The 20,532-nt window shown below is 58.5% G+C and overlaps 2 protein-coding genes, 1 long non-coding RNA gene and 1 other non-coding gene across 5 annotated transcripts in view; 2 read left to right on the plus strand and 2 right to left on the minus strand.

Annotated features, from left to right (window-relative positions):
- Positions 1-20,532, minus strand: part of TRAF7 (TNF receptor associated factor 7) — a 66,360-nt gene that overhangs the window by 17,536 nt on the left and 28,292 nt on the right. Inside the window, exon 2 of the mRNA XM_050774296.1 lies at positions 4,892-4,955. The gene's annotated coding sequence lies outside the window, so the exon portion shown is untranslated. The remainder of the gene's footprint in view (positions 1-4,891; positions 4,956-20,532) is intronic.
- Positions 5,303-5,955, plus strand: LOC126944798 (uncharacterized). The gene is made up of 2 exons (XR_007722178.1): positions 5,303-5,607; positions 5,834-5,955. It is a non-coding gene; the product is annotated as an uncharacterized LOC126944798 (long non-coding RNA).
- LOC126945127 (small nucleolar RNA SNORD60) lies at positions 5,645-5,727 on the plus strand. The gene has a single exon (XR_007722305.1). It is a non-coding gene; the product is annotated as a small nucleolar RNA SNORD60 (small nucleolar RNA).
- On the minus strand, positions 6,613-12,180 carry RAB26 (RAB26, member RAS oncogene family). Of its 2 annotated transcripts, XM_050774503.1 has the most exons (9): positions 11,796-12,180; positions 10,757-10,867; positions 9,124-9,165; positions 8,972-9,038; positions 8,820-8,872; positions 7,862-7,927; positions 7,702-7,758; positions 7,525-7,601; positions 6,613-7,426 (listed from the first exon to the last, which is right to left on the minus strand). In XM_050774503.1, exons 1-9 carry the CDS (start codon positions 11,988-11,990, stop codon positions 7,324-7,326), a joined length of 771 nt encoding a protein of 256 aa, XP_050630460.1. In that variant the 5' UTR covers positions 11,991-12,180; the 3' UTR covers positions 6,613-7,323. The 2 variants fall into 2 exon arrangements, with proteins under 2 accessions (XP_050630460.1, XP_050630459.1); XM_050774502.1 differs by having other exon boundaries at positions 7,525-7,758.

Below are 20,532 nucleotides of genomic sequence, written 5' to 3' on the forward strand. Positions count from 1 at the left end.
AAGTTTCCCCAGTAGGGAGAGGACCCCTCAGGCCACAGCTGGGACGTGTAATAGCTTGGCACCCCTGTGGCTGGGAGGCTGTCCTGGGGGCATGCCCTGCCCCCCAGAGGGAGGGTGCCTCTTTCCCACCCCACACTCATCAAGGCTGGGGCTGGCCGAGCAGGAAACTGTCAGCCAGACTGAGAACCCCCTCCAGTGCTCTGGTCTCTCCACCCCCCAGTTCCCAGCGCTGGGGAAGTGGGGGGTGCTCTATAGCATTGGAGCCTCTTCCCAAACTGGGAGAAGCTACAGGAGCAGCTAGGGACTGAGACAGGGCTTTCCCCCCCAGCCCCTCTGCCCCTCCTTCCATGTCCCCACTACACCGCCCGCTCCGTCTGCACCACCCAGGCTGGATGCTCCAGGGGGATTCGATCTTTGAAAGAGAAAAGTCCTTGAGGAAGCGCAGCATCCACCCTGGGGAAGGCCAGTGCTGACCTTCAGGGACGAGGTGCATGGGTCGGCACTGTGCAGAGGAGAAGGGTAGGATTGGCCTCCCACTGTCCCCTCCTCCTGGGGCCAACACAGGGCAGCCCCTCCCTGATGTCACCTGAAACTGGGATTCAGGCCCAGGGTCTTTGTCCACCCCACATCCACATAGCAGGGATCCCGGGGCCCTGGGGGCAGCCACTGAACAATAAGGAAGCGGAAGTCTCCCTCAGCCCCTCTTTGCCTCCACCCCAGCCCCTCTTCAGCATATCCCTCAGCAGCCCCTCCCCAGCCCCCACAAGCTGGGCTTAGAGGGCTCTGCTGGGGCATCGCCCTGGGGGCATGTGGGATGCGGACACCCACCCCTTTCCCTGCAGACACACTTGGAGGGGGGTCTGGGTCAGGGGTCCCCGCCCACCTGGCAGCAGCCCAGGGGAGCCCTGCTGAGTGGGGGCGATGGGGGCTTCTAGATGCAGCTCCCTGCTGAGGCCAGGCCCAGCCTGAAAGCAGCTCCTCTAGCAGCCCAGGGCAGGTGGGGTATGGGGGTCCCCTGAATATGTGTGGAGTGAGCCGTGGGTGGGTGTGCCTGTGAGGCCTGCAACTGCCCTGGGAGGAGCCTGGGATGGCTCCAGGAGCCTTTGCCCCGCCTGCCACAGGGCTGTGTGTGGCCGGCTGGCTGGACTGCGGCCAGAGCTCCGAGCATGGCCTCTGGCATCACAGAGCCTGCCCAGGGCACCCACAGACTGCCCGCCCCAGCCCAGCCCCTGCCTCAGCCCCCCGGCCCAAGCCCAGGCCGCTAAATTCTATAGAAACAGGACTGGTTGCCATAGCAAAGCCACACGCACTTCCGCCGCTGTTCCCTGACGTCCCTTAGAACGTTTTTTCCATCCCAAATAGGCAGGGTGTGACGTCGAAGGCCCCTGGGGTGCCCCTGGCCTCTGCCTGCCTTGGTCCTCAGGATCCCCTCAGAACCCCAGCAGGCCCTGGTCCGAGGCCAGCTTGGCCCCCCTTCCCTCCTAGCACCGCGCCCCCCTCGCCTGTCCCTGCCCCCCACACCCACAGCCCCAGCTCTGCAGAGGCCTCTGAACTCCCCAGCTCTGCTCCTACTGCAGCCACTCAGCCTGCAAGCCTGTCTTGCCCTGGCCAAGCCTCTCCACTGTCCACAGCTCCCTCTGCTCCAGGGAGGGGGTCCCCCCAGCTTGGCCAAGGTTTTACCCCAACTTCACAGTAAAGATTCCTTTTGCTGCCCCTCTGGCCCCTTGAGGGCTGGCGACATCTCTCAGTCCTTTTTTCCCCGTATCTCATGGCTGTCTATTGTGTGGGGACTTGGTCCAGTCAAGGGGAAGTCCAGAGGGCTTCCTGGAGGATGAGGCTGCTGGGATCCAGAGTGGGGAGAGTATCCTGGAGCACAGGAAGAGACCCCAGCTTCACGGCCCCGGGCTGGGGAGTGCATTCCTGGCTCTCACCCAAGTCAAGTGGGCCTCAGACTCTCAGCAACAGGTCATGAGCTTTGCCCAAGAGCCAAGGGCAGCGGTGCGCGCCCCCCCCCCCACCCCAGCCCATGTCTCCCCGTCCTGCTCTATGTTCTCATTTGCTTCCTGTGTGGCTCAGTCTCCCGGGCTCTCTCCTTCCTTCTGCCCTGCAGCAGCAGGGAGCTGACACAAACACTGGCCAGATCTGGGCCCGAAGAGGCAACAGGAACGTGAGGGCAGAGACTGTCTGACCCACTCAGCCACCCAGCACTTTCATGCCAGCGTGCCACCGCACTGCCACCTCCTTTCCCACACCGTCCCATGCCCCTCAGTCCTGGCCCTCTGCATCGCTACCCCCCACTTCCCACCTGGGTGCTTCTGGGGTTGGGTCACCTCCACCCCGAGTTTCCAGGCAGCTGGCCTCCTCCAGCTGGGTGAGGGCGTCCGGGTCTGCACATGACCAGCCCCAGCCTCCAGTGCTCACTTTCCCCTTTCACCTGCCCCACCTGGCTGCACCCTCCTCCTCCAGGGAGCAAGGCTGGGGGCAACGGGGGATCTGTAGAAGACTAAGGGCTTGGTGGGTCCCTCTCCACAGGTTCCTCCCGCATGAGCCACACAGAGGGCCTGGTGAAGTCCTCGGTGCCCACCCACCGAGAAGGCCAGACCGAGACACACGCAGCCAACAGTTCTCGGCCCTCCCCACATGCCCTCCCTGATCCCGCAGGGCGTCGGTCCAGGAGATGCTGTGACACCATGGTCAAAGCAACGGGCACTGGGCTCAGACACAGCTCGGTTCAAATTCCATTTCTGCCACTTTACAGCTGTGTACCTGCCCTCCCAGCCTCCAGTTTCTCGAAAACTGGAGTGGAGCCGGACCCTCATCTGGAAGGAGCCAAGAGAAGATGCACCTGTCAAGAGGGAAGGCGCCCCAGACAGTAGCTCCTCTGCTGAGCAGACCATGGAGACTGAGGAAGGCGGAGAGGCCGGCCCAGGCTGTGCCGTGGTGACCAGAGTCCCATTCCTTCTGCTTCGTCCACAGCTACCACATATCCAGAGCCCTGGCAGTGCCTGAGCCAGTCCCATGCCAAGGCGGGGAGCGGCTGCATCCCAGAGCCAGGCTGCCCATGCTTCCTGGCCAGGAGGCCCTTCAACCGCATCTTCCTCCTTTCCCCAAACTGCTCATTCCTTGTCCAACCAGCTGGCCGAGAGTCACACCAACCATGGGGTGCCAGGCCCTATGCGGGAGGGTGGGGACATGTGATGGCTGAACGCGAATCTGACCTGGGAGGAGCTAGGAACCTGGTGGGGGACACAGGCAGACGGAGGGGCAGGAGCCCCACCAATCGCCACTCAATCTGCCAAAGGCACTTTTCGGTGGGTGCCAAAGACCCTGAACTTTTCCATTCACTTCCAGAAATATCGTGACACTTGGCCCCAGTGGGCTACGGTGGAAGTCACTTCACTAGAGACCCTCAGGTTGGGGCATCAGGTTGGGGTGCCGACTCCTGGCCCCTCCCCTCCCTCGACCAGGCTACCCATACCACTGCTCCCCATCAGGACACGGGGCCCGGGGCTTCCACAGAGAACTATGAATGCCCAGAGCAGTGAAGTCAGGATATTCCCAATAGAGAGGCACAGGAAAGGGGTCTAGGAAGGGAGAAGCCCAAAGAGAAGGAATGAGGAAAAGGGAGGCTCCTCACTTGGCAAGGGCTAGGGGGCCTGTGTGTGCCCAGGAAGGGGTCAGAGGGGTGGTGAGAAAGGTGGGCAGACAGGCTGGGCGGCGTGAAATTCCTGAGCAAGCAAGCAGCCCTCCACCCCCAAGAGCAGGGTGGGATCCAGCAGGCCCCTCTCCTGGACTCCAGACTCAGCCCCAGCTGACCACTCTGGCCTGGCTCAAGACAACCATATCTTGACAGCTGGACCCCAGTGGGGATTAGGAGACGATGGCCTAGCCTCCCTCTCTCCTGCTTCCCCAGTGAGCTCCGAAGTCTGTGGTCCACAAACTGCTAGAAAGCTCTTTACCGGACCTAGATCGGACCCGCCTCTCCAGCGCTTCCTCAACCCCAAGTCATTTGAAAGCACAATAACCCCGCCCCCACCCCCGCCATGCACTCTGTGAACCTGGTCCGGCCTCATCGACTTCGCCTCTCCACTTGCCAGGGCTTGCTGGGGTGCGTCAGGCCCCTTCTCACCCCAGGCCTTTGTACATCGGACTCCCTCTTCTTGGAACGCTCCTCCTGCACGTCCCGGGACTGGCTGCTTCTCCATCAGGCCTTTGGCTAACGGTAGCGCCGCCCCCACCCCCGACCAGTACTCACTTTTTCAGCACCCTCTTTCTTTCTTTCACAGCACATACCGCCGCTCCCCACGATTTTGACTATCTCTTGTCCATCCCACCACCCTGTCTGTCTAGACCGGGAATAAGGGGGAGTTGTCCCGCAGGAGACATTTGTTATCGCAATTGAGGAAGAGCGGGTGTTTACTGGTATCTAGCGGCCAGGAGCCAGGCAGGCTGCTCCACATCCTACAATGTACAGGGCAGCCCCCCGCAGCAAAGAGCGACCCGGACCGCGTGGTCGATGGTGCGGAGGTTGGGGAACCCTGCAGCAGATGCCGATCACAGGAGAACTGGGACCGTGTTCTCCGCAGTCTCCCGGCGGCCAGAACAGTGCCTGGCACCCGGGCGGCTCGGGGAATGCAGGAAAAAGGAATGAGTAAAGAACGCGCGAGAACACGACGGAGCGAGGGACGGACAACTGACAGGCGGACGGACAGCGACGCGGACTCCGACCCCGACCCGGACCCGGACCCCGACCCCGACCGTCTCAGCCCCGCCCCCCCCCCCCGCCCGACCCCTCGCCTCGCCTCGCCTCGACCTCGACGCGCCCGATCCCGCCCCACTGCGCGGACCCGAGGCGCGAGCTCCGGGTCGGGCGCGCCGCGGGGACACTCACCCGCCCGCGGCCGCCCGGGAGCGGCAGCACTGCCAGCCCGCTTCATGATGCCCCCTCGGCCGCCGGCCGGGAAAGGGACGGGACGCGCGAGCCGGAAGCGCTCGGCCGCTGCGCCCGCCGGGACTTGTAGTTCCCCACCTCTCGGGGCCCTGTCGGCTGCCTCACGCGCTGCATTTCCGAAACTACGACTTCCGGCGGCCTCGTCGTCGCGGGGCGGGATTGGCGGCTTCAGAATCACTCTATGTTGCAGATTGATGTCTGATTGGCTTTGCTCATCCGTCACTCACTGTTAGGCTTTACGGACTCTGCATAAGGGAGGAGCTTCGGTTCTGGGTCCGAGAGACCGCTGCCAAAAGAAATGCCACGGTACGATTGGTGGAAACAACGCGGTAGGGAGCGGGGCGTACCAGAGTCAGGGGAAGGCGGGCACTTCCGCCAGGATAGCCCAATGACGGAGGTGGGAAAGTTTCTATAAAAGCTTGAGCCTCGCGCGCCTCCTTTCTTTTGCGGTCGAGTGCGAAGCTGGAGGGTTGTGTTAATGCGTACGCCATGTGCTAAGATCCAGGGAAGAACTGGGCCACGAGCGTGGCTTTGAGGGCGGCCTGAAAGCTGCAGGCCGGCCTGGTCCCCGGGCGTCCAGCCTTGGCCTAGGCTCCACTTTGTCCCTTAGTGTTTAAACGTTTCTTCCTGAATCTCAGACCCTCAGCTACCTGCAGGTAAGACTGGGCCGGGTCTGGGTTCCCCTATTCTCCAAGCCTGTGATGAATTGCTTTGACTTCTGACACCTCGTATGAAAACTGCACGTGCAGTCTGATTATTTTGCAAGACTGAGGCTTGGGGGTGCTCACTCTTGACGGAGACGGGCTGAGAATGGAAACAAGTGTTGCCCGAAACGAGGGAGTGGGGACTTATGTCTACGTTTTGGCGCTGTCTGACTTTCAGGTTTCGTCGCCAGCCGGCTGCAAATTTTGAACCTAAGTAAACCTCAATCCGGAGGGCCGAGCGGTAAGGTGGGCGTTGTGGCGATTGAAGTGCTTAGCAATAAAGCAAAGGTAGTGAGTTGATTCGGTTTTCTCTCAAGTGTCTTTATTTTCCTATTCTTCTGGCACCCCGGAGGTCTGGCTTATCCACAGGCAATCTTGGGAAAGTGTACAGACATGAAAACGGAACGGAAACTCGTTACCAGTGACTTTCCATCTCTTGGGATTGCCTTCGCCATTTCTGCCCGTAAATTTTTTTTTAAGACAGTTTCACTCTTGTTTCCCAGGCTGAAGTGCGATGGCACAACCACCGCCTCAAGCGATTTTCCTGCCTGAGCCGCCTAAGTAACTGGGATGACAGGCGCCTACCACCATGCCTAACTAATTTTGTATTTTCAGTAGAGACGGGGTTTCTCCGTGTTAGGTTGGTCTCAAACCCCTGACCTCAGGTCATCCACCCGCCTCAGCCTTCCAAAGTGCTGGGATTGCAGGTGTGAGCCACCACACCCAGCCAAATACTGTTTTTCATGCCTTTGCCCCAGGGTGAGTCCAAAAAAGCCTTTGAGATCTGTGGAGGGAAGTTGACACCACCTAGGGTTCCCATGTTCCTCTCTAGGGAGGCCTCAGCCATGGGGGAGTGATAACCACACACCTGCTGAGGGTTCTGGGCCCTGCTGAGTCTCTCAAGCTCTAGCATCTGCTCTAGAAGTGGATTTTTTTCAACACATGAGACAGACGCTTCAGAAAACACAACTTTATTCACTAGGACTGAAAACAAAGGCTTGCGATCAACAGGCCAAGTTGAGTGCAAGGTGGAGCGTGCTGGGAAATCACAGACCTCAGCTGTGGCCAGGCTGGGCTGGCATTTGTTGTTTTCTGGCGTTTCTGTGATTTCCCACGTTTTATCACAAGGCCACAGGCATCCTCCAAGGTCACTGAGGAAAACCCTATTGCTGTTTGAGCCAGAGCCTCCTAGAGGGTGGACTGGGAGCAGGTAGCTCCCAGGACACACAGATGCACGATGTGATTAGCAGTGAAGCCCTCTGTCCCAGGCGTGGGCAGGCGACCTCCCTGACCTGCCTGAGCAGTGTGCGGGTGAAGACATGGCTTTTCTAGGGTTAGGCACTGTGCGTGGTGCCAGCCCCAGCCCTCCCTCACCTGGGTGTGCCCAGGAGGGGGCAGCAGAGCACCGTGGCAAAGTCTGTCCACATGCCGCGCCCCCTCCTGTGCAGAAGGCTGCTTTTCCACGGTGGCCAGTGTGCGGGCCACGGGCTGTCAGAAGCCTGCTTGTTGGGACTGCTGCTGGGAGGAGGAAGGAGCAAGGCTTGACCTGGGGCTCCTGGAAACAGACACTGGTATTGGCCACTGGGCAACAAAGTCAGAAGGGCCTGGAGACTGTCCAGTCTTCTGGGGGTTGGGCGGCTTCCTCCAGAGGACTGAGCTCAGCCAGGTTCAAGGGCGGCAGCAGGAGGCCCCGCGACCCTCCCTCTTAACGTAATCGTGCAGCCGGAAGCGTGGCTCGCTGGGAGTCTTCATGGAGCGCTGCTTCAACTCCCTGCGGAGTGGGGGTGACAAGGGGACACGATGACCTGGACTCCAATAAGAGGGTTTAGGCCCTGTGCTGGGGGAGCCCTGGTGACTGGCAGGACTTACTTTGCTATGGCTGTGAAGGCCAAGTCCACGTTGAGGCCCGTCTTGGCGCTGGTTTCCATGAAGGGCAGCCCATACTCCTGTAAACAGCTGCTGCCAGCCAGGTGGTGGCCTGGCGGGGACAGCCCAGGCTCGTGGCCTCCAGGGGCAACCCCTCACCACCCCCCTGCCTTGACTCACCTTGGCCAGCTTCTCCCCGTCCTCCCTCTTCACCACACGCTCATGGGCAGAGTCCACCTGGCCCAGGCACAGGGTCTTGGTGACAGCTGGCCCGTGGTTGGCCCCTGCCCCCTCACCTGCCCTGCCCTGTGACCCAGGTGAGGACAACCGGGCCTCCCACCTTGTTCCCCAGCAGCATGAGCGCCACGTCGTGCTGGGCATACTCATGGATCTCGGCCAGCCAGGCCTGTGGGAGGCAGCAGACGAGGCTGGGGCTCCCTCCATGGCTTGCCCCATGCCCCAGAACTTTGGTCCTCCAGGTCACACTGTACAGGGCACCTGTCTTTATTTCATCTTTTTTTTTTTTTTTTTTTGAGACAGTCTTCCCCTGTTGCCCAGGCTGGAGTGCAATGAAGCAATCTCCATCTCCTGGGTTCAAGCTATTCTCCTCGGGTTCAGAGAACCTTGGGAGGGTTCAGCCTCCCAAGTAGCTGGGATTACAGGTATGCACCACCACACCCAACTAATTTTTTGTATCTTTGGTAGACAAGGGGTTTCACCATGTTGGCCAGGCCAGTCTCCAACTCCTGACCTCATGATCTGCCCACCTCGGCCTCCCAAGGTGGTGGGATTACAGTGTGAGCCACCATGCCCGGCCCATTTTATTTTTTTGAGACAGTTTTGCTCTGTCGTCCAGGCTGGAGTGCCGTGGCACAGTCTTGACTCACTGCAACCTCAGCCTCCTGAGGAGCTGGGATTACAGGTGTGTGTCACCACACCCGGCTAATTTTTGTATTTTTAGTAGAGATGGGGTTTCACCATGTTGGCCAGGCTGGTCTCAAACGCCTGACCTCGGGTAAGCCACCATGCCTGGCCAGGATACCTGTCTTTAGAAGTGATAACCCCCCGTGTATCACTTAGGGAAGCCCACCTTACAGGTCCCTTATGCAAAGGGTCCTGTTGAGGGAGCTGGAATGGCACTCAGGTCTACTTGGGCCACCTCCAGCCCAGAAGGCTGTCATTTCCCTCCCCCTACTCTCAGTGGGGTCCTTTGGAACCCTGATGTCATCTACCAGAAGGAGGTTGGGGTGGGTCAGGCCGTATCAGGGCCCTTTCACCCCACCGGGAAGGCCACTGACCTGGATGTTGTCAAAGGAGGCCTTGTTGGTCACATCGTAGAGCAGCAGCAGAGCTGGGGACAGGGCAGTGAGGACATCCACCATCACCTGCACCCTCAGGTGCTCAGACCCGCCCCTGCCCCCCCAACCAGCCCGGGTACCCAGGGGCTCACCATGAGCATCACGGTAGTAGGCATGGGTAACACTGCGGAACCGCTCCTGACCAGCTGTGTCCCACATCTGCAGCGAACAGGCACTGGTCAGGCTGTCCAGCCCCTCCCTGGCATCACCTGTCCCCCACCTTGCCCTCTGCCAGTCACCTTACCTGCAGCTTCACCTTCACACCATCCACGTCCAGAACTTTGTTCTGAAACAGACAGAACCAGGCAGCTCTGGCAAGGGCCGGGCCCAGCTTCTATCCCCACTAGCCTCACTACCACCCCCTCAGAGTCCCACGGCTCTCCTTCCCGCCCAGCTTCCCGTCCCCTAAGACCTCCCAGCTCCCAGGTCCAGCCCAGCCCCTGCAGGGTTCCCTTAAACCAATTTGGCCTCACCCACACCCGCAAGTGCGGGCCTCTCCCCGCAGCTCTTGTGCTGACTTATTTGAACTCAGGACCCCACCAGGCCTCTTACTGACACTGCCTCGGTTTCCCCATGTGCAAATGGGTGCCAGTCACATGGCTGCTGCCGTAACTAACGAGCTGCAATGCCTCAGCCTCCCCAGTAGCTCTTTTTGCTAATTCGAAAGACTCAGGATGGCTTGAACCCAGAAGTTGGAGGCTGCAGTCCACCATGATCACCGCTGCACTCCAGCGTGGGCGACAGAGTGAGACCCTGTCTCAAAAGAATAAAAAATTACAAGCCTCTTCTTGCTGGGATTATCAGGGCTGGGCCTGGGCCTGTCGGACCCAAGGCAGTAACCACAGATCCCAGAACTGCCTGGCAGCGTCCCAGGCTGGGCCCTCCCAGTTAAGGACTAGACGTAGGCAGGGAGTGGTCTGGCCCCAGTCCATCTGCTGGGGTGGGGGCGGGGGGCTTCAGTCGCAGCCTGAGGTCCGGGCCAGCTGGAACGCGTGCCACCTCCCTCAGCCTGAGCTCCTGCTGTCAGAGTGCTTCTGGGTCTCCCGGGAACCAGGCAGGGCCATCTGCTGGGCTGGGGAGGACACCGCCTTCCCTAGCACCCTGAACAAGAGTGCGAACCAAATGGCCTCACCTCTTACCTCCCACCCGAGAGCCAAGAGGGAGGTGGGAAGTGGGGACCAGACAGGACTGGCCTGCCCCCCTCGGGCACTTCAGTCCTCTGTCCATCCCAGAGGACCTGAGGGGAACTGGAACCCCCAGACAGGGTAGAGAACAGCTCCCCAGACAGGGAGCCCTTCTTCCTGTCCCTGGGACAGCCCTCCCTCCATCCTCCCTCTAACTGGCTGTAATTAAAGGGTGAGAAAAACGCAAACTTAAGATTTGCTGAAAATACGACAGCACCTCAGCACGAGGAATTTGGGCTGGTGGTGGAGGGGGTGGCCTCACCCAAGGGCAGGGTCCTCTCCCCTAGGCAAACCCTGGAAACACCCTCACTCAGGCTCTGCAGGGAGCACGTGATCCTAGGGCCCGGCAAGGCCTCTGTACTGAGGCAGCACTGCTGGCCCCAAGCGGACATGCCCCTTCACTTCCTCTGACCTACCACACTGTGGGCAGCAGCGTCCACCTCCCCCAAGGCACAGGATATGGTCCCTGGGTAATGCCATCCCCTGGCACAGGGCAACTAACTCTGCTTGTCGGGTGCAGCCACCAGCCCAGGTGTTGGGAGGTCGAGGCGGGCAGCTTGGTGGCTAAGGCATTCCACCTGGGGTCCAGGCTGCTTGAGCCTGTCAGTGCCACAGGGATCACAGAGAACTTGCTGCTCAGGGGTACCGGCAGGATGTGGGGTGATGTGGGGCCGGGCCGGGGCCTCCACTCACCCGGAAGTCAATGCCTACGGTGGAGATGAACGTCCCCGCCAGGAAAGCACCGTCCTTGAATCGCACTAGCAGACAGGTCTTTCCCACGCCCGAGTCCCCCACCAGCATGACCTAGGACAAGCAGGAGGGTCAGGGAGAGTCCCGTCTGCCCTGAGCTGACCTGGTCAGAGGGGTTGCAGGCTCAGCGGAGCCAGGGACCCCGATGGGCTGGACACCCAGCCTCTACCTCTGAAAGGCTCAGGCCGCTCTGTCCTTCTGCACAGTGGCCATCTCAGTAGGGAACGAGGGCAGCTACCTCCATCCTGGACCCTCCCTAACGTCCGTACCCCCCAACAGTGGACAGCAGGCTTCCTCTGGGAGGGGAGCAGATGGTGTGGCAGCTAGGGACCTCCTAAGAGACTTGGGGAGGCCTCTGCCGGGGGCTTCTCCACATCCCAGTAGGGACATGACCCCAGCAAGGCTCAAGGGGAATTTGCCCCATTAGGGTCAGATCTCGACCTGAGGAGGGACCTGGGCCAAGTCTGAGGATGGGAGGGGGGGTGCAGGTGGGGGGCAGTCAGGCCTTCTCCCCGAAACCTGTGCTACCAAACCTAAAGATGGTCCTCCCAGCGCCCTGCCAAGTCCACACAGCCTCTGCCTTGGTCTGGGGTTCCAGGGTTCCCCATCCATCTGGCAAACCTCTTCCCCCAAACGGAAAAAAAAAAAAAAAAAAAAAAAAGGCCCACAGCCCCTGGGTAGAGAGAGGGCAGCATATGGGAAATGGTGAGACCCCGGGCGGGGCACTGATGGTCGCGGGACCCCTTGTGCCGCCATGCCGGCTGGGGGTGGGTGACAGGCCCCGCCAGCTGTTGAATTCCCCAGACCTCGGATGGACAGCTGTGTGTGTGCACGATGCACCGTGCAAGCCCCACGGGGTGCCTCCCGCGTCGGCTCCGCGCCCTGGGGCCGCGGGCCCTGCACCCCCTCTCTGACCCCCAACCCTTGGCTCAGACCGGGTGCCACCTGCTGCGCTGGCCTGGGAGGCAGGTGTCTGGCTCACCTTGAAAGCGACGTCGTAGAAGTCGCCACCGCCGCCAAGCGAGGGCCGGCCGGGCTGCAAGGGCCCGTTGGGCGGCGCGTCGGGGCCGGGACGCGCAGTCCCGGAGCGCGCCGGTCGGGGCCCGTTGGCGGAGGGCAGCGTGGAGGCAGCGGGGGTGCTGGCCCCCTTGCTCTTGGAGGTCTTCTTCCTGGACATGGCGGGCGGGCGCTCAGTGTGCTCCCGCTGCAGCCACCGTGCCCCGGGCCGTCCCGCTCCCTGTGCCCGCCGGGCCCGACCCGGACCCGAACCCTTCCCCCGGCAGCGGCGGCAGCAGCGGCATCATCCCGGGCGCCCGGCTTGCGCCCCGCCCCCGCCGCTCCACGGGCGCACAGCCACTCAAGCCCGGCCTCCTGCCGCCGCCGCCGCCAATGCCGTGCGCAGGGCGGGGACATGCAAATACACCCCCTCTCGGGGCGGGTCTGGAGGCCCGGGCCCCGCCCCGCCCCCCGACCGCGACCCATGCCCGGGGCTGCCTTGGGGTCTGGAGCCAGCTGTGAGGTGGCAGGCCTGGGCCAGGGGTCACCCCGGGATCCTGAATCCCTTGTGCTGGCTGCACACCACCCCAGCTCGGTGACCCCCAAACTGGACTGCCAGACCTGGGAGGAGGGGGTGTCCTGAGATGTAGGTGCTGGGGCAGAGGGCCCACATGGACGGGCACTTCGGGCTTCTGTTCCCTTAGCTCCAGATGCCTGGTGCTTGGCCCGCTGCCCTTCACTGCTCCATCCCCTCCAGGGCAGGCGGGTCCGGGAAGCTCCAGCCCTCGCTTGGCAAACACGCCTGGCTACTGGGGCAGGCACCCTGGACTCAGGTGACAGCTGGTCACTGGGAGGACACAGGGGGCGTGGCGATCTCCCCCGCAGCTTCTGCCTGCTGCGCACGCCTGGGGATCCGCGGGAAAGAGGAAGTCGCTGTCGCAGCCAGCCCCTGGCCCCCTGAGGGTCCCCTCCCATGGGACTCTACCCTCAGGGTCTGAAAGGTGGAAGGCGGAGGCCCCTGTCCAGGCTGCGTGGCTGGCCCCTTGCCCTTCCCCTCCAGGTTCAGACCTTCAGGTAGCCAGGGCTGATTCTCCAAACCCTAAGCTGGTCCGGGGCAGACCCATCTCCCCAACCTGGGCTGACTGGAGCTCTGTCGGCCCCTCTCACAGAGAAGATGGGACTGCAGTGGTCACAGCTGGGGCACAGTGGTGCAGAGGGGTGGTGTCCTTGGCATGTGGGGGCTTCTTGGTGCTTCTCTGGGAGCTGGAGAGATGACCCGGCTGTCCCTGGAAACGTGGCAGCTGTCACCAGGACCTTGGGCCTTTCAGAGGCCTGCTTCCCCCCAGCTGGCAGTGCCCAGAGCCCAAACAATCAACTGCCTCTCGGGTCAGATGCCTGAGAAAACACAGATGGAGGGACAGTGCCCAGCGGAGTGATTCCTCGAGAGGACCTGGCAGAGGCCGTGGAACACCGCTACACCGAGCGCTGTTGTGTGCCAGGCACATGACCTCTTCAAAGTTATCCTGCAAGGTGGGTGCTGCCCCAAGTGTCCATATGGGGAAACTGAGGCTCAGAAAGGCAAGGAGGGCTGTCCAAGGTCAGCAGGCTAGGAAGGGCAGAGCTAGGATTTGCTCCTGGGAACTCCAGCTCCAGAGAACATAAACCATCCCATGGCAGAGATCCCTGTATACTTAATCCCCAGGGACCTGGCAGAGCTGGGGGGCAAATCGGGAAGCCCTCTCAGAACCCGCCAGACCTCCCTTCCTTGTCTCACTCCTCCGGCCCCCCAGCTCTTCCAGACCAACCCCCAGTGTGTGTGCACTGGGCCTGGGCAGAGGTATTTGGCTTCTACAGCTGCAGCCCTGGGGACTCCAGGTGTCCACCCCCTACAAGGCCTCCTTCAGGATGGCTGGCCCAGGGTCTGAGCTGGGCGCCTCAGCAGCTGCTCTGCACTGGCCCCAGGGTCCTGGGCAGTGGACTTCCAGTCCAGTGGAGTCCCTCCTGCCAGCTGCTGCTCAGGTATCCCCCGGGCACAGGCAGCAGGAGGAGCTGGGTGCAAGTAGGGCATTCTGCAGGGGGAGGAGTGTGGATGGGGCCCCCAGGAAGAGAAGGAGGCAGGCGCGCCGGAGAAAGTGGGAGGCCAGGCGGGGAGGGGAGCCTTGAGTGAGCAGAGGAAACGGGCTTGCGCTGGCAACCTTTAAAATTAGGAGAGTTTACGTAAAAATCCAAGTCTCTGGTTTCTGTTGAAAATGGGGAGCTCTGGGTGCCTGCATCACAGAACCCTCTCTTGGCTTCCAGCAGGCCTTGTAATCTTTGATCATTATGTTTCTTAGTTGCTGTGTTTGCCATCTGTTTCACCCTCTGGAGTGTAAGGTTTCTGGGCACAGGAAGCAGCTTGTCTTGGTCACTGCTGTCCCCAGCAGCCAGCTCTGGGCCTCCATAAGTAGTTGTTAAATTGGTGAAAGAGGCCAGGTGCGGTGGCTCACGCCTGTAATCCCAGCACTTTGGGAGGCTGAGCAGGCAGATCACTTGAGGCCAGGAGTTTGAGACCAGCCTGGCCAACATGATGAAACCCTGTCTCTACTAAAAATACAAAAATTAGCCAGGCATGGTGGCACATGCCTATAATCCCAGCTACTTGGGAGGCTGAGGCAGGAGAATCCCTTGAACCCAGGAGGAGGAGGTTGCAGTGAGCTGAGATTGTGCTGTTGCATTCCAACCTGGGCGACAGAGTGAGACTCTGGAAAAAAAAAAAAAGACAAGAAAAAGAAAAAGAAATGTGATGTAGAAACACAGGCCTCACTTCAGGAGGATATGCCTTGCTAACAAAGATTTAAGACAATGTGATCAGTAGTGAGAGCAAGGCTTTTGGAGGAGGGAGGGTTTGCACTGGGCTTTGAGGATTGAGCTAGAGTCTGACATAAGAGACAAAGAAAGTCGCCAGGTGGAGGGAGTGAATATGTATAGGCTGAGAGGACTAGCAGGTGGGCACTTTGTGCCGAGGTGGCCGAAGTATGGTCCAGTTCCTTGGAGGAAATGGGAGGTAATCAAGCTGGTAAGGTAGGACGGGGTCAGCTGGGAAGGGAAATCTGAGTGTTATTCCTAGGAGCTTGGAAATTGTACAGTGGGAAGTAGGGAGCTGTGCATGGCTTTTAAGCAGAACAACAGAGGATACTGTGCTACAGGAATACTGGGGACTGGCAGGAGGGGATGGATGGTGGATCCTGTGGGCCTGGGAATGAGTTGATGGGGGTTGTAGTCACCCAGGGGAGGGATCATAGGAACAGAAAGGACCTTCAGGAAAGAAGCTGTAGGCCTGGAGAAAGGGAAGGGAGGGTCAGAGTCCATGCCCAAGGGGCGGAGACCAGTGGGATGCTGAGGTGGATTAAAGATGGATTAAATGGGGCCAGGAGTGGTGGCTCACTCCTGTAATCCCAGCACTTTGGGAGGCCAAGGCAGGCGGATCACAAAGTCAGGATATCGAGACCATCTTGGCTAACACAGTGAAACCCTGTCTCTACTAAAATACAAAAAAAAAAAAATTAGCCTGGCGTGGTGGCAGGTGCCTGTAGTCCCAGCTACTCGAGAGGCTGAGACAGAAGAATGGTGTGAACCCGAGAGGCGGAGCTTGCAGTGAGCTGAAATTGCACCATTGCACTGGAGCCTGGCTGACGGAAAGAGATTCCATCTAAAAAAAAAAAACTAGAACAGGCGGCCAGTGAGGGCAAGGCAGGGATCAGCAAGCGCAAGGCAGGGGCCAGCGAGGGCAAGGCGGGGACCAGCATGGTGGGAAAGGTCAGCAGGGATGCCTTGGGATGTCCAGTTTCTTGGCATCTTCAGACCTGGAGAAGAGAGGAGTCCTGCAGGCCAGGGCAGGTCCCTGAGACAGGGCCCGAGGTTGAGATGGGCCTTGGGAGCTGGGGGTGGAGAGTGAGGTCCGAGTTCCCCTGGGAAGGGTGCTACAGCCTTTGACCCTTCTGGTGCAGAGCTGACTCTGCCAGGGACGGGAAGATCTCCACAGGGTCCTATCCTCGAGGGAAGGGAGCACCCTGGGTCTCCTTGGGACCTTGCTCTGGGACTTTCGCTCCTGTTACCTTCTGACGGCCCAGCCCCCTGGCACTCTCACACTGTGCCCTCTAACTCCTGCCAGTTCCTTCTGACTGTTCTGGGTGTCTGGAGGGATGTGTGCTGTGAGCCCTCAGCCACAACGACCCCTGAGACCCATGGACCAGGACAGTCTGTCTCTGGCTCCCATTTTCCAGCATGTTCCCTACACTCTGCCCCAGAGTGGGGCCCTCAGGCTGGCCCTTTTGTGCCGGGAGAGGGGGCGCAGGCACGAGTGAGGCCTCCTCAGGCTTCCGGGCTCTGCCAGGAGCCCCACCCTCCAGGGAGCCTGTCCTGGCTCCTCGTGCCCCACTTCTGGCTCCCTGGATATTCACTGGCCCTTCCCCAGCAGCTGCATGGCATCTGTACCAGTCTGTGAGCCTCCTGAGGACAGGGCCCTGTCCTGCCTACTCCTGTTCCCGCCGGACACTGGAGGGAGAGCTCTGTGGCTGAGCAGCAGAGAGCTGGGCTGGACTTCAAGGGGCTCTTAGCAAGCCAGGGAGTGGCAAAGCCCCCATGGCCTGTGCCCCCAGGGCACCTCCCAAGACCATCCTCTGGAGCTCAGCAGTCTGTGCCCTCTGCAGGGTCCGCAGCTTGCTATGTGCCCCTGGGCATGTGGCATTCCCTGTCTGGGCCTGCTCCCCTCTCCATGATATGAGGGGGCAGGAGGAGCCGATCTCTGAGGTCCCTTCCAGCTCAAACACCTTATGTTCTACCAAATTCGCGTGAACGTTGCCATGGAGACGTCGGAGGAACTGCGGCAGCACTGAACGCGACTTCCACCCGAGAGAGGAGCACTGAGTCACCCCAGCACGTGGGTGACGTCACAGGTAAGCTCTCCCTGGTGTCCAGGCATGCAGCAGCCTGGTGTCCTCCTAAGAGGTCACCCCCCCTTCAGCCTGCTCACATGATGGCCCTGAGGCCCTGCCGGGCGGGTCATGAAAAGCACGTGTCTATCCCTGCCCGAATGGGGACCCTTTGTTGCCTGCAGATGTGACCATAGTGACTCAGGTGCTCCCAGACAGGAAGGCGGCAGAGGTGATCTGCCACACAGAAGATGAGCTAACGGGGGAGTCGTGCGCCTCTGTGGCTGTCAGAGCGGTATCCTCACTCCTACGGAGCCAGTCGCCTGCTCTCAGCAGTGCTGGCTTCCTGCCCCTGAGCTGAGTGAGGGCGTCCGCTTAGCCATTGGAGGAGTCAGCATCAGGGCTTCCAGCTGCAGGCTCTCCTGGCAGCCTCGGAGTGACACACATGGCCTCATGGCAGGTGCGGGGATCCCTGTCGATGAACAAAACAGACCCCTGCATAACCATAACAATCATTGACTACCCCAGACTGCACCAAGTGCTTTCCTTCCAATGTTTCTATTGTCTTTTTTTTTTTTTTTTGAGACGGAATCTTGCTCTGTCACTCAGGCTGGAGTGCAATGGTGTGATCTCAATCTCGGCTCACTACAACCTCCGCCTCCCGGGTTCAAGCAATTCTCCTGCCTCAGCCTCCTGAGTAGCTGGGATTACAGGTGACTGCCACCATGCCCGGCTAATTTTTGTATTTTAGTAGAGACAGGGTTTCACCTTGGTGGCCAGGCTGGTCTTGAACTGCTAACCTCAGGTGATCCACTGGCCTCGGCCTCCCAAAGTGCTGGGATTACAGGTACCCACTACCACACCTGGCTAAGTTTTTTTGTTGTTTGTTTTTTTTGTTTTTTTTTTTGAGACGGAGTCTGGCTCTCACTCAGGCTGAGTGCAGTGGTGCGATCTTAGCTCACTGCAAGCCTCGCCTCCTGGGTTCAGGCCATTCTCCTGCCTCAGCCTCCCGAGTAGCTGGGACTACAGGTGCCTGCCACCACGCCCGGCTAATTTTGTGTGTGTGTATATTTTAGTAGAGACAGGGTTTCACCGTATTAACCAGGATGGTCTAAATCTCGTGACCTCGTGACTGCCCACCTCAGTCTCCCAAAGTGCTGGGATTATAGGCGTGAGCCACTGTGCCCGGCCACGCCCGGCTAATTTTTGTATTTTAGAGACAGGGTTTCACCATGTTGGCCAGGCTGGCCTTTTTTTTTTTTTTTTTTTTTTGAGACGGAGTCTCACTCTGTCGCCCAGGCTGGAGTGCAGTGGCCGGATCTCAGCTCACTGCAAGCTCCGCCTCCCAGGTTTATGCCATTCTCCTGCCTCAGCCTCCCGAGTAGCTGGGACTACAGGCGCCCGCCACCTCGCCCAGCTAGTTTTTTGTATTTTTTAGTAGAGATGGGGTTTCACCGTGCTAGCCAGGATGGTCTCGATCTCCTGACCTCGTGATCCGCCCGTCTCGGCCTCCCAAAGTGCTGGGATTACAGGCGTGAACCACCGCGCCCGGCCTGCCAGGCTGGTCTTGAACTCCTAACCTTAGGTAATCCACCTGCCTCGGCCTCCCAAAGTGCTGGGATTACAGGTGTGAGCCACCACTCCGGCTTTTTTTTTTTTTTTTTTTTTTTGAAATGGAGTCTTACTCTGTTACCCAGACTGGAGTGCAGTGGTGCGGTTCTGACTCATTGTAGCCTTGAACTCTTGGGTTCAAGCAAACTTCCCACTTCAGTCTCCCAGCTGTTTTAGTTTTTTGTAGAGATGGGGGGACTCACTATTGTCCAGGCTGGTCTTGAACTCCTGGGCTCAAGTGATCCTCCCGCCTTAGCCTCCCAAGATGTTGGGATTACTGGCGTCAGCCACCCTGCCCAGCCTTGTTTTCTAAGAGTCTAAATTAAATCACAATTACCTGATTCTTCCCCATTTGATAGAACTTGTCCACAAAAAGATCTGGATTAAGTGTCTTTTCCTGACATGGCTTTTGATACGTTTTCAATGTGTTCTTTTGTTGTTGGTCTATTTGGATTTTTATTTTTCTCTAGAATTGGTTTTTACAGTTTGTAACATATAATCATCCCATATAGATTTCAAAAATGTGGGCAAACAATTGCACATAATTTTCTTTTTTTTTTTTGAGGCGGAGTCTCGCTCTGTTGCCCAGGCTGGAGTGCAGTGGTGCAATCTCAGCTCACTGCAAGCTCTGCCTCCCGGGTTCATGCCATTCTCCTGCCTCAGCCTCCCGAGTAGCTAGGATTACAGGTGTCTGCCACCACGCCCGGCTAATTTTTTGTATTTTTAGTAGAGATGGAGTTTCACCGTGTTAGCCAGGATGGTCTCGATCTCCTGACCTCGTGATCCACCCACCTCGGCCTCCCAAAGTTCTGGGATTACAAGCATGAGCCACCGCGCCCGGCCGCACATAATTTTGTTTTTTAATTTTCTTTTTTTTTTTTTTTTGTTGTTGTTTTTTTTTTGAGACTGAGTCTCGCTCTGTCGCCCAGGCTGCAGTGCAGTGACCGGATCGCAGCTCACTGCAAGCTCCGCCTCCCGGGTTTACGCCATTCTCCTGCCTCAGCCTCCCGAGTAGCTGGGACTACAGGCGCCCGCCACCTCGCCTGGCTAGTTTTTCGTATTTTCAGTAGAGACGGGGTTTCACCGTGTTAGCCAGGATGGTCTTGATCTCCTGACCTCGTGATCCGCCCGTCTCGGCCTCCCAAAGTGCTGGGATTACAGGCTTGAGCCACCGCGCCCGGCCTGTTTTTTAATTTTCAACTTTTTTCATCTCTGTGAATAAAACCTTCATTGTTCATCTGAATGTCCCATATTTTCTTTTTCTCTCCTTTTCTCTTTCAGTCACACTTACCAGAATTTTTTTCTAGAAAAATCTTAGCAACTATATCTATTAAATAGCTCGATTTTATTCATCAATTCTACTCGTTTTTTGTTTGTTTGTTTGTTTTGTTTGTTTAGTAGAGACGGAGTTTCACCATATTAGCCAGGCTGGTTTCGAATTCCTAACCTTATGATCCACCCGCCTTGGCCTCCCAAAGTGCTGGGATTACAGGTGTGAGCCACCGCACCCAGCCCTACTCTTTCTTTTAAAATAACTAATTTCCGCTCTTTACTTTCTAATTTCCTTCCATCTTTTTTGGGGGGTTTATTTTACAGTTTTTCTAGAATGCTGAAATAAATAATTTATATATTGGCTTGCTTTTTCATGCTAATAAAAATAAGTGGTGTTATCTGTTTCTCTCCATGTATAATTTTGCATCCCCATAGATTTTCTATGATGTGTGCTCATTACTATTCATTTCCTTTCTTTCTTTTTTTTTTTTTTTTTTTGAGATGGAGTCTCGCTCTGTCGCTCAGGCTGGAGTGCAGTGGCCGGATCTCGGCTCACTGCAACCTCCACCTCCAGGGTTCAAGTAATTCTCCTGCCTTGGCCTCCCTAGAAGCTGGGACTACAGGCAGGTGCCCCCACGCCCTGCTAATTTTTGTATTTTTAGTAGAGACAGGGCCTCACCACGTTGGCCAGGTGAGTCTTGAACTCCTGACCTCTGGTGATCTGCCTGGCTTGGCCTCCCAAAGTGCTAGGATTACAGGCATGAGCCACTCCACCCAGCCTATTCATTTATATATGCTCTAATTTTTATTTATTTATTTATTTATTTATTTTTTGAGACGGAGTCTCGCTCTGTCGCCCAGCCTGGAGTGCAGTGGCCGGATCTCAGCTCACTGCAAGCTCCGCCTCCCGGGTCCACGCCATTCTCCTGC

The sequence above is a fragment of the Macaca thibetana genome, chromosome 20, assembly GCF_024542745.1.
Source record: "Macaca thibetana thibetana isolate TM-01 chromosome 20, ASM2454274v1, whole genome shotgun sequence".
NCBI classification, from domain to species: Eukaryota; Metazoa; Chordata; class Mammalia; order Primates; family Cercopithecidae; genus Macaca; species Macaca thibetana.